General features: G+C 45.3%; 1 protein-coding gene across 3 annotated transcripts in view; it reads left to right on the forward strand.

Moving 5' to 3' along the window:
* The window catches only part of RGMB (repulsive guidance molecule family member b), a 46,973-nt gene extending 33,709 nt beyond the window's left edge, over nt 1-13,264 (forward strand). For all 3 annotated transcript variants that reach the window (XM_015414751.1, XM_015414759.1, XM_015414767.1), the window contains one exon: nt 11,991-13,264. In XM_015414751.1, coding sequence (XP_015270237.1) covers nt 11,991-12,653 — 663 coding nt within the window. In that variant the 3' untranslated portion in view covers nt 12,654-13,264. The remainder of the gene's footprint in view (nt 1-11,990) is intronic.
* The last annotated feature ends 328 nt before the right edge of the window (nt 13,265-13,592 follow it).

The raw sequence follows: 13,592 nt of genomic DNA on the forward strand, positions 1-13,592 counted from the left end.
TTCTCCTCCTCCCACTGATGCCAAGTACAGGTGCAGAGGGGAATCCAGGCAGCAGTGAGGTGAGGTCCAGAGGCAGGGATGTAGTCAGCCCAAAGGCCCAATTCAATTTAACATGCAGGGTGCAGAAAGCCAGTAGGGGCTGGACTAGGGGTCTTCATCCCAGAGGTGAATTCCTTAGACTAAGAAGCAAGCTGTGAGCCTAGAGAGTTAAAGGGCAGTGCACAAAGATCAGCAGAGATGGCAGAGCTGGTACTGCAGCTTAGATGGTGGTTGTGAAACTCAGATTCAGTCTGTGAGGCAATGACTACTGCATGCTAGCAGCACAGATAGGTTGCCTGGCTGCTTCGACCCCTCCCCCAGTTGAGACACACTTGAAGGGATTGTGGCTCAATGACAGAATGAGAAGGTCCCAGGTTCAGGCCTAGCATATCCAGTTAAAAAAGGATTCAGTAGTAGGAGATGCGAAAGACCTCAACCTGAGACCCTAGAGAGTTTCTGCCCAGTTGAGTAGGCAGTACTGAACACTGATCTTCTGTACCAGCATGGCTCTGGAGGAGTTATTTGACATTGGCCGGATCCTTTTGAAATATCCTAAACCGTTAATATGATATTTGCATCCCTGGCCAGGTGTTTGCATGTCAAGGGACTTTTCTCAGTGACTGATGGAATAATGAAGTAAAGTTAGCCTCCAGGCTGGTAGTGATGTCTTTGTTGTATTTATTGTGTTGGTTTCACTTCCTCTGAGTGGAAACTGGGAGCAGAGGAAAGGTTGTCTAGTTTCACAGTGTCAGTTGAAATACTGGCTGTGATTTTTTAACTGTTTGCACCTGTGTACAATGAATCACTGCGTTTTGTTTGTTAGATCTTGTTTCTCTTCACACTTGCCCACTTTTCCCCTTCTCAAAAAGGTGATTAATCTGTCTTGGGTGCTATTAAATGCTGATAACACCCGTTCTGTTCAGTATACTGATTGATCCTGACCCCTCTCCTCATCAACAGTGCCATTAACACAGTTACTTTTTCTATATCAGAAAATGCAAGAAGCAGAAATAATGACTAGTGTACTGTCTGTTGATTTAAACTGCTAATTCAGCAGTCTGTGCAACTACTGTGTTCTGAAAAGATCTATAGATATGCCAGCTAAACAGACCTGTTCTTAGATTGCATTTTGCTTGTACGCCAGTTGCATTTGCAGCAGAGAACTTGCATTAGCAAAAGTCTTGGGACACAATGTGGGAAATACCACTAGAAGGAATTTGCATAGCTCTTTGTGCAGTTATTCCTCCTTTGTCTTGCCTCCTCTTCTATTTTATGCAATAGCTGTTTGAGAAAGAATTGTAGAGGTGTAGTGGCCAGCAAGGCAGCGGTGTTAGCAAAATGGAATTGGTTCCCAGACATCTCTTTTCAGTAACTGATTCTCTTGTAGGGCAATAGCTGAGCATTTCATAGCCCCCTAGTTGCCATTGGCCTAGCTGCTGTGATGTCATTGAGGGTTTGGGAAAGTTGAAAGGGGCAAACCTGGCAACCCCGATCTCATCAGAACTCAGAAGCTAACCAGGGTTGACTCTGGCAAGTACTTGGATGGGAGACCTCTTTGAAGTACCAGCAGTCAGGAGATGGGGGCAGGCTTTATCCAGCCACCTCTCTGAATATCCTTCAAGCTCCCGGTAGGGGTCAGTCACCAGAGGTTGCCATGACTTCCAGGTGCGCGCGCGCACACACACGCACACACACACACACACACACACGCACATATGAAAAATACCAAAAAAAGGGGGGGCAGACATCTGGAATTTGGGACACTTGTTCTTTTTGCCATCAAGTCGCAATTGACTTATGTCAACCCCATAGGGTTTTCAAGGCAAGAGATGTTCAGTGATGGTTTGCCATTGCCAGCCTCCACATCATGACCATGGCATTCGCTGGAGATCTCCCATCCTAATACTATCCAGGGCAAATACTGCTTAGCTGCTGAGATGTGACAAGATCAGGCTAGCCTGGGCTGTCCAGGTCAGGGGGTTGGGACTCAGTAAAAATGGCAACATGGAATTCAAGGTCTGTGTGAGATCTTGATCTAGCCTGACTAAAATGTCTTGTGCTTGCAAATGCTAGATTGCTGGAATGGATCATTTGAAGTGTTTCAGAACTGCTTAATGGCAGTGGTAGACAGACTCTACATGTGGATTAGGTGTCCAAGGCCACCAATTGGATCTATGTGAAGCATAGATTTGAACTTTGCATGCTACCCTGCAACACGGACACCTGTGTTCTATACCAGTCTCTGGAGATAGGGATTTATAGCTGGTGTACTTTACTGGTGAGCTTGGAGCATCGAGTGGAATGGAAGTATTAAAAATAAATGAGCAGCGCCAAAGTAGTTTGGAAGGAAGAATTGTTAGGAGTGGGGTGGAGGAAAGCTGAAATGTTTAACAAAGGCATTGATGTTTTAAATGCACAGCAATCTTATCTATTAATAATAAATGGTGTGGTACAGAGCAAATGTGCCAGAGTAAGTTATTGCAGTTTATAGATTAGGTCAGAGAAACAAGTAAGCAGTGCAGATGGTGTTTGGAGGTCCAGAGACTTTAAAGCACTTATCTGTGAACATACTTAAGGGGTGAAGGTAGTATGTGGGAATGTTTTTGGTACAAGAAACCTTGTAAAGGGCAGTAATTGACACAGTAGCCCAGCAGGTAGTTTTCAGAAAGTTATCCTGAGGGGGATACCTAAGAACGACCATTGCAGTTCCTTTTATCTGGAATTGTATGCAGTACTTTGCAAGATAGGTAATAGCTCCATCCAAAGCAGGGTTACCCAGTGTGGTGCCTGTGAGCTCCATGGTGCCCACCACTACTTCTCCAGGCACTCACCAAGCTTTTCAGAAAGTAGGTGGGGCCACTGTAAGGCAGACTTGTTATTGGCTGTCCTTATTCAAATCAAAAGGTTTTCTGTGGCTGCAGTAGCATTCACAGCCACTGGAGGATCGGGAAGACTGGTAAGCACTCAGGCTTTCCTTAGCTGTTGTGTGGTTCCATTCCTCCTTCAGACCTGAACAACTTGCTGTGAGCTTCTGCAAAGCAGGGAGGGAGCCGTGGTCAAGTCTCAGAGTACAGGGCAATGCTCCCTCTAAGCTGTGGAGTCTTGTGAGCAAAAATTCTACTCCTAGCATTAAAGTTGTGAGCAAGCCATTTGGCTACTGCATAAATTAGTTTGCTCTGGAGCCTTCCTTCTGAGCTAAGACAAAAATGTGTGAGCTGGAGGCTAAAAAAAACTGTGAGCCAGCTCACACTAACTCAGCTTAGAGGGAACACTGGTCCAGGGTGTTACATGAGGGGAGATGGATGTTCAGAAGCACACCCTCTGCTTCTCCAGATTTGCTTCTTTCTGGTGGTTGGAAAGAACCAAAATACAGATCATAGAATCATAGAATGTTAGAGTTGGAAGGGACCTTGCAGGTCATCTAGTCCAACCCCCTGCACTCTGCAGGAGCATAGCCAAAAGATAGCCCTACATACCTACAACATACCCGAAAGACGGCCGTCCAGCCTCCACTTGAAAATGTCCAGCGAAGGAGCATCGTTAACCTTAACTAACAGAACAGTGGCTGGACTCTAAATAAGACAGCTCTGTGTGTTCAGTATAGTTGCTATACAATTCTTTGGCAGTGAGGAGAGGGGGTATTGCATTTGGCTCCACCTCCTGTGGCAGCCATTTTGGGGTGGTCTCATCACCCCCTCTCAAAGTTCCAAAAGTGCACCCCCGATCTAGAGTTATTATGTGAGAAATTAGTATGTGACTTCTAAAACTAGTTTTGAACCAATGATTTGAGGCTTTGATTTCCTAGCAAGAAACTAATATATTTAGTGTATTTATAAGTAAATAGGTCTGAAATAGCATTGAAGCATTTTATTAAGGCTAAATACAGATCCTGCTATAGGCAACCTTGTTTGAAGTCCCAATATCTTAAGTTTAGTCACAGCTCAGTGGTAGAGCAACTGCTTGGCCTGCAGAAGATCCTAGATTCAATCTCTGGCATCTCCAGCTAAAAGGACCAGTTCATAGGTGATGTCAAAGACCTCAGCCTGAGACCTTGGAGAGCCACTGCCTGTCTGAGTAGACAACACTGACTTTGATGGATCAGTGATCTGATTCAGATTAAGGTAGTTTCCTATGTTCTTATGTTTGTATAACCTGGCTTTCTTGAGAATCCAGTTTGGTCCAGCAGGGCTCTTTTTATGTTCTTATCCATCCTAAATGTATTGCTTGTCTTGGAACCTCAACATTTTGTGATTGGGCCCAGCACCCATAGCATCTGTTGTGTGATTGGCTCTACCCCCATCAGACATTTCATTGTGACACTCCCTACCCCTTCTGAAAATGCAAAAATGTCCACAGGTTCAAAAACGTGGACACCCTTGCTCTTGATAATGGCACTTCAAAAACCCCTTCAGCCCTAGGGCAGCCCTTTGCTCTTGGTACACTTTAAACTATTTCACGGTTCCATTTTTTTGCAGTCAGGAGGTGAGCTCCTTAAAGTGGCTACACATGTGCCCTGGAAAAAAGTGGTGTCATACAACATTTGGGGCATTGCTAGAGAAGATAGCAATAAAAACAAATATATAATAAACCTGATAGGAATATGTGTTGAATTCCATCCGTTTTTCTAGTTTAACACCACCAACCCAAAGCCAGTTTAACCAGATATTTTAAAATTCTTCCAAAGATAGCATACAACAGATTCCGAAGGGAGGGAGGTCTAATGTTTTTTATGTAAGTAAGTTAATAGTGGTTGTAGTAGCTTTAGACTGCTGTAAGGGAATGTGTTTTCTCATGGTCATAACATCACTGATGGTAAAGGACCAGCATCAGTGATCAGAATTCACACTACTCCTGTCGATTATTCACTACCACTGTTGTTAACCTTTGATTATGGTCGGTTTAACCATTACAGCTTGTAAGAAAAACACGTACAGATATTATCCCCTGTATCCACAGGCATGATTTGGCTGTGGGTCCTGGTGTAGCTGTTTGACTGACAGAGTAGTTAAAAGCTTTTACTTTCTGAAGGACCACAATTTCATGCCATGTGTATAAAGCCATGAAGGTTCTGTGATGAGCTGTTAAAAAGCTGTATGTTAGAACAACAACATTTGTTCTTCAACTTGCTAAAAAGAGGCAACTTTGTATTTAGCTTTGAAAAACTCCTCTCTACCACCAGCACAAGCAAACATACATTTTTTTTTAGTGGTTTTACAGAATTCTTCCTTCTTGCAGCTCACTGATATATATTTAAGAACCCAAACAGGGCTGTACTAAAGGCCAAACACTCTCTTAACTGGCAGTGCTGGCACACTTCATATAGTACTCCATTATTGTTTGCAAATGAAGTTGAGAGGTGGCTTTTAAAATTTGTCTTGCATAATGCATCCAGTTTTTTTTAATGCTCCTTCACTTAATACTAGTCTTGGGAATTTCATTGCATTTTAATAGCATATAGTGTGGCCTGTGTAGAAGAGCAGCACTCATTGCAACAAGCAGGCAAACCATGTAGCATTGTATGGCCTTTTGTGGGCATGATCCTTTGCTGATCCTTGGTGTCATCTTTCCAGTTGGCAACTTGCTTGGATAATCAAATTCTCACATTGCTTTGGGGAGAACTGTAGTGTTGTCTTTTTTGAGAAATCTGACGTAAGATTGGGATTTGGGGGCATCGATAGGAACGCTTCATCGCATCATCCATTGCATCATCCATCACGTAACTCAGGGCCTTATTCAGGTTTGTGCTTACTTTGCATCTGACTTGTGCATTATGAGTGAGCAGAATCCCAGTGGTAGCAAAAGACAGTGTCTGATTCTCCCCTTTCTGACTTCTTTTAAAACGATCATTAGGAGCGACTATGCATATAGCTTTCTCTCTCTTTTTTTTTTAAAAAAAAATCCTGCTTCTACAACCTGTAACCACAGATCCTTCCAGTGATGGAGCTAGCTGTCTAATTGACAGAACTGAAGAAATCACTCAGAAAGCTGGAGAGAATGTTTCTTCCAGAAATGTTCCTCTTCATCATGGACAGTGTCAGGTTTATTGCACTTGCAAAGTGAAGGCAGCCGTGCTGCAGGGAAGAGAAGGGGAGGGGGAGAGTTCTGTGTCTCATTAGGAGTAATTTGTACAGTTAATCTCTTGCTTAGATGTGAACAGACTTTCACAGAACTGCTATTTCAGCTGGGCTGTCAAATAATTTTCCTTAGTTGAGTGGCACTAGTGTGTCTTCAGAGTGGTTCCAGCATCACAAAGTTTTGTGTTCAGTACTACTAGATATATCTGTTTCCTGTCCTGTTGAAGGCCATATGTCAAGCTTTTCTCCCTTTTAAGTGTGTGTGGGGACTGTCTACCCAACAAATTGCTTGTGAGGCAACTTCCAGAATATCTTCCCTCAGGCTCAGTGTAGTCTTGTAACCCTCACATGATTGATTCTAAAGAGGAATTGCCGTTTTCTCCAGTAAAATAAAAAGGGCTGAGCTCTGTTGAAAGCCAGAAAACGTACAAGCAAATTTTCTCCCCCTCAAAGTCCGGCAGTCCCAGCTGTGGCCCATGGCGATGCTTTTAACAGATTGCTTGACTGCAGCTGGCCCTGAGTTAACTGTCTCAGCGATTAAACTAAGGAAACTGTTGGAAAATTCCAGTCAGACTGCACCACTGGGAGCCTGTGGAGCTAAAATAATGAGGGGTGTTTTTGTGTGTGTGTGTTAGGAGGGGGGTTAGGGCAGGAGAAAGCAGTAAGTGGGTGGGGGAGGGCCAGGCAGTGCCAGGTGTTATGGGCCAGGGGTTGTTAAGACTGTGCTCAGCATCGCTGTGTGTCCAGGGTGACAGAAGTAATTAAAGAATTATTCAGCCTTGTTGACATGTGAGTTAGAGGGTCTGTTTTTCATTATGCCTTCTGTACTGGTTTATAGGAGGTAACCTAAATGAGGTTTTTGCTGTGCCAGTTGGAGGGTTGTGGACACAATAATTTAAAAATAAGGTTTCCTATGAAGCAACATAGCTTTAAAAAAAGGCCTTATATGATAGAGGTGCTCCTGCAATGTATGAGCTCCTCATTCACCTGATTGGCATAGTTCTTGGATTGGAACACTAGTGGGGTAAGAACTCTGGTGTGTGGTTGCAGAAGAAGCTGGCTCTTTAGGTAAGGATAACATTATAGAAGGTTGGGGGATAGGTAGGGGAAGGCTGTGGGTCTCAGGGTTGACTACTTCTCTAGCATGGAAAGTCTGATATGCCAGTTGAGGCTTTGGGCCCTCAATCTGCAAAGCTGTTGTGCATTAACATTCAGTGAAATCCCAAGGTGGGATTCCCTGACTTGCCTCATGTACTTCATAGCATACTTCAGTGCACCAGGCTAAGAGTCTAAGGCTGCATACAGACATTACTTGAGGTACTATTAAGCCTAGGGTGTGTACTAATCTGGCTTGTTTCAAGATGCATACATACAGTTGGCTGCTCCCTACCCTGGGCCGTGATAATCACAGTTCAAAAGTAACTGTAGCTTCTTGAGTAGCATACAAATGCATGCAAAAATGCAGCATACAGATGTAGGCACAACAGACTCATTTTCTAGGTGGAAAGTAACTGGTTAACCTGCAGGTTTCCATTCATTTGTCATGGGTAAATCTGTAATCATGGTAGGAGCCAGATGTATGCAAACCTGGCAGTAAGCTAGATTCTCATGCATCCCAGCAGAATGATACCTAAAAGGTGCATCTGAATGCTGTATACCTGAATTTCTACCCTCTCCCATCTACTGAAACTGTTACTAGAATGGGGGGTTAAAAGCCATGAAATGATGACTAGGCTGCCATCCCAGCTTGCCACTTGGCATATAAGGGTCCTTGCCACTCAGATTAAGGCTTGAATATGCAGGGATAAAAGAAACTATAAGATGGCCAGAACAACAATAACTTCTTGAGAACAAACCAGTTTCTTTATTTTCTGGCTAAATGTAGGAATTAAAGGCAAGAAGTTGTCCTCATTTGGCTAAAGATCAGTTAGTGCCAGCTAAAGAGGGAGGATGTCTTCCCTGTGTGTGTGTGTGTGTGTATACCAAGCAGTGTTGAAATATGTATTAGAATATGCAAAGCAGTGGCACCCCCATGATTTACATATTTGTGGGAATGAATATTAATGGGCCGGCTATGTTTGGAGACTATCAGTTGGTTGAACTTTTTTTGGAAGTTACTGTGGCCTAATGGCTGCTGGAAGGTAGCCTTCGTGACATTAAAAATAGTATGTACTTGTATGAAAAGTGGCTTGTTTTAGGGTACAGTATTGCTTGGGTACTACTCTGCCAACCCTCCACCCTTCTCTTGTCAGCCTGAGTCTTGTCACCACCCCTGCCTCCAGCCCCGTTACCAACGAAGGGTTGATGAGGTCTCTCCCACACCCCGAGTCAGTTAAGGCCCTCACACGGATATGAGTTCCAAGGGCTGGGTTAATGATCATCACAGTCATGAAAAACAAGGGGGGGAAACTGCTCACCACTTTTGGCACCTCTGGGATCGGGCCCTGCTGCTCCACGCCTCTTACAGCAGGACCTGGCCATTTCCTGCCGGCTCGGCATCCTCTTCACTAGATTCCTCTTCGATTTCATCGGGGGAGGCTTGCAGGGCCTTGGCAAATCTCGGCTTCCCTGCCGGCTTCTTCGCTGGAGTGGCGGGATGGGGTTTTGCGGGATCAGCTTTCCCCTGCTTCCCAGGGCCCGATCCCCACACTTCAGGCACAGCCCTTGCCTCATCTGTTGCTCTCGAGTAGCATCGGCCACTCGCATCGGTTTCGCCTTTGGCTGAGGTGGGGTAAGCTTACCTCCCGCTGTCGCGATGTCTAGGCGGAGGGTATTCAGGTGAGTCTCCGCACTCTCCGCCTCTTGCATCCAGGCCGGGAGGGATATTGGGTCCACGGCTCGTATGACCGTCTCCCGGATCTCGGGATTCAGCCCCACCTGGTACAACTCCGCTAGCACTTGATCTGGCCAATTTTGGACTTTGGCCGCGTGCAACTTGAATTCTGAGGAGTATTCTCTCACAGACCGCTTCCCCTGCTTCAGGGTGCGCAGGAACGCTCTCGCTTTGGGCCCGGCATTCCGATCCTCGAACTGGGCACGCAATGCCCACATAAAAGCGTCCAAATTCACCAACTCCAGGCCCCTTGCATTGTGCAGCCCCACATACCAAGCTGCAGCCGCTCCCCGCAGACGGGCCGCCACCACATCTACGCAGCTACTGTCATCCGGGAACAGGTGCCCCAACCTTTCCACGAATTTCATCACTCGAACCACGAAATAAGACAGCTCTTCCGGATCCCCATCAAATGTGGCTTCGATCAGGTCTTTCGGCCGGTGATGCAAGGGTCCTCTTGGGCTGGCCGTCCGGGGCTCCGGCGCCGGCTGCTCACCCGGTCCGGGCACCGGCACCTCCACTGGTCACGGCGGGGGTGGGGGAGGCGGCGCGGAGGGATTCACCAGCACCACCGGTTGGGCGTCCAGCTCAGCCCTTATGGCTTGGACCACCAACTGCGGGAATCACCTGGATGACTTCTTCCAACTCCCGTTGCAGTTGGCGCCTTTCCCAGTCTGCCACCTTGAGCCTACGAGTCAATTCCTCATCCGGGGACACACGACTGCTCCTTGCCTTGGTCACCCAGACTCCCGACAGTGGCTCCAGGGCCTCCCCAAATGCTGGGTAACCAACTGCGGAGGAAAATCCCAGGTCAAACCGGCTGTTCCTCCGGGGCCTCTGGGTGAGCATATATGTCTCTGCCGTAGAATCCAGGTTAAAATGGCCCCACCCCGAGCTCAGCTGGTACCCATGTAGGGGTAGGTGCCGCGGCCCGGAGGGAGTCAGGAACAGATGGGTCGAGGTATTCTTTGGTACAGTCCCTGTGCCCTTCAGGGGAACCGTCGCTGGTGGTGTAGTGGTCACCAGTACCTCCGACTGGGTTGTAGGAGTTTCAGCTCCCATCGAGGGGTAAGGCCCTCACCCGAAAAAAGGTGCTCCTCTCCGTCGCTCATCTCGGGTTTGAGAGAGGTGCGTAAATAGAGAATGAATGATTCTTAACAAAATATCAGGTTCCACAGCCAACAACGGAGTACACGCTTATCAGAAAGGTTATACTTTATTGCAGAGCTATAGAGGCATTAACATAGTCACTGTTAAGAATGGCAACGGTCCTACAAGCATAATGGGATATAGGGTATTCGTATGCCCCCCCCCTTTCCATAAGGCAATTAGCCAGGCTCCCGCACGTGGGAGAAGGGTCCCCAGGCCGTTAGAGGCTGCAGCTGGGAACCAAAAGCGCTCCCATGATTCCAGGCATCCCAGACACTACACCAGCAACCTGCAAGGTCATTGATAAGCAAGCAGTACAGAAGCAAAAGTAAAGAAGCAACAATTGGCCCAAGTAGGAAGAGACTTAATCCCCCCCCCATCATAGCAGCATAGCTGACATTTGCCCCCAAAGAAAACATAAATAGTAAGTAACTTCCTACCTACTACTGTGTATGGCTCTTGAATAGGGGAGAGATTTTGAAATTGTGCATATGAATTCCTGAATAAGTATTCTACTGCTTCTAAGCCAAAATGCTAGTCTAAATCCTCTTTTCCAAGGTAAGTGCTTGTATAGACTTTTTACTGTATAATGGGGAACTCTTATTCTGCAGGAATACTTCCACACAATAGCTGCAATTGCTCAGCACATGAGCAGCTGATGCCGTCAGGATATGATGTCATTTCATCCCAACATGCCCAGAAATAAGTCTGAGCATGTTGGGGGCAGCAATAAACTGCTGTTGGTGTACCTTCCTGTGGCCATATTGGGTTGCTTTCATGTTGTTTGAAAGGAATTTATTGCACTGTGTTGCGCAATAATTTTGGAGCTTCAGTGTGCTTCCATCTTTGCACGTTTAGTTAACTGGCAACTAAACTGAAAACAGTCAACCTGGAAAGTCTCCTGTATTGTACTTCTACTTGTTCAAACTATCCTGTTTGAGTACGTGTGACTTGCTAGAGTAGGAGACCAAGCGTTGGGAATCTAACTTCTGAAATTCTTCACACAGGCATGCTTATGACTTCTCAAATCTAGGAAGTGTTTGCTGCAGAGTACTAGATAATCCATAGATGAAATTTTGTGAACCTGCATTGTATACGTTTTGTTTTTTTAAAATTCACAGACCTAGGGAATTTTATTTTTTCTGCTTTGTATGCTTTGTGTTACTAGTAACATCTTAGCAGATGTTGAATTTAAGAATGTAAAAAGAACCCTGCTGGATCAAACCCAGTGGTCCATCTAGTCCAGCATCCTGTCTCACAGAGTGGTCTAGCAGTTACTCTGGAGGGCCAGACAAACAGGGCATAGAGGCCAAGGCCCTTCCTCTTGCCTCAGACAGAGGCTAGATGGCCATCTGACAGCAATGCTGATTCTATGAACTTAGGCAGATCATGAGAGGAAGGGCAGGAAAGGTTGCATTAGTGCTTAGTTCTTGTGGGCCTTTCTTACATGCCCAGGGAAATGCTGATCACCATTTTGGGGTCAGGAAGCAATTTTTCTCCAGGCCAGTTTGGCTGGAGATCCTGGAGGTTTTTTGTCATCTCCTGGGTAAGGAACAGCGGTCACTGGGGTGTGGAGGGGGAGGTATTTGTGAATTTCCTACATTGTGCAGGGGGTTAGCCTAGATGACCCTGGAGATCCCTTCCAACTCTATGATTTTATGGTTCTATGAATTTAAGAACATAAAAAGAACCCTGCTGGATCCAACCAGTGGTCCATCTAGTCCAGCATGCTGTCTCACACAGTGGTCGAGCAGTTCCTCTGGAGGGCCAAACAAACAGGACATAGAGGCCAAGGCCTTCCTCTGTTGTTGCCTCCTGACACTGGTATTCAAAACTGAGAGCTGTGATGTAAACTGTTGCTCTAACTCCATTTTCTGTTCTTTTCTGTTCTACAGATAACCATTATCTTTAAATCTTACCAAGACTGTACTGATCAGAAGGTGTATCAGGCAGTGACCGATGACTTGCCAGCAGCTTTTGTAGATGGCACAACAAGTGGTGGTGATGGCGACACCAAGAGCTTGCGCATTGTGGAGAGAGTGAGTGGCAGATACGTGGAAATGCATGCCAAATATATTGGGACCACAGTGTTTGTGCGCCAGCTAGGACGTTACTTAACACTAGCCATACGCATGCCAGAAGAGCTAGTCATGGCTTATGAAGAGAGCCAGGACCTACAGCTCTGCGTGAATGGCTGCCCAACAAGTGAACGCATTGACAACAGTGGACATCTGCCTTTACCAGTAATGGCGCAGGCCCTCACTCATGGTGCATCAAGTCAGACCCGGAATATGTACACACTGGAGAACGCTTCCACCAAATGCCATGAGAAGATGCTGGTGAAGGACATCTATTTTCACTCTTGTGTGTTTGATTTGCTCACCACAGGTGATGCCAATTTCACAGCAGCTGCCCATAGTGCCTTGCAGGATGTTGAGGCACTACACCCCAGGAAAGAGCGATGGCACATCTTCCCGAGCAGTGGATACATTGGCCAGGGGAATGGGTTGTCTCTTAGTCTTGGACTTGTGTGTTTTATGCTTGTTGTGTTTTTGTAGGGTTTTTTTTTGTCAAGAACAAAGGTTTTAAAATATATATTGTCATAATATATTGAGTAAAGATTATATAATGTATATACCATGTATATGAAGGGATGCTTTTTTGTCCTGGGACACCCAGCAGAATGTAAATATTGTTACCTTTTTCATGTATGTTGGATGTAATATTCTTTTGATTGTAATATTTTTTTTTGCTTTGCAGTTGGTGAAATATTTTATAATGTCCTTTCATCAGGACCCAATAGAAAGCACTTTATTTTTTATATATTAAATATTTATGTGTATCTAGGTAATATGTAAAGCATATATCCACATGTACATATATCATACCCAGTGCTCCCTCTAAGTATTACTTAGCTTAACTAACATGCTTAGGATCTCTTGTGATAGCTTTTCCCTCTATCTTGACCTTTCCCTGGGCCAGTTAAGGCAGTGCAAGAAACTGGATGGGAATAGGTCCAAGAAGAGTTGATTCTTCATTTGGCCCCTGGACATGTAGCCTTTTCTTTCATAGGAGCGGGAGTAATTTGCATTGTCCCTCCTAATCAAATCATTCATAACTGCATTTTGTTTGTTCTTGATGCAGAAGGTCTTTGCTTTTTTACCCTAAGGACCACTTCTGTGTGACAGATTGTATTTGGGTTATAATACACAAGTACAAAACACATAAGTCTTACATTGGATTATGAAGGGCACATATGTGTGTAAGAAGTTGTCTTTCTTTCCTTCCAGTGTACATGAGTGTGAGTCAAATTTGTTATGGTTTTGGATTCCATCTCTGATAGAATTATATATAAATATGATTGTCTTCAGGTTGTTTGTATTAAATGTGTACCCTTGCAATAGTGGTAGGCCCTGTCAGGCTGATGCAGGTTGATTCCCTCCCCCTCCAAAATGTGGAAACTTTCAGTCTACCTAAAAATAAAAAAAGCAAAAAAC

The sequence above is a fragment of the Gekko japonicus genome, unplaced genomic scaffold, assembly GCF_001447785.1.
Source record: "Gekko japonicus isolate JY-2015 unplaced genomic scaffold, Gekko_japonicus_V1.1 scaffold1625, whole genome shotgun sequence".
In the NCBI taxonomy this organism is placed as follows: Eukaryota; Metazoa; Chordata; class Lepidosauria; order Squamata; family Gekkonidae; genus Gekko; species Gekko japonicus.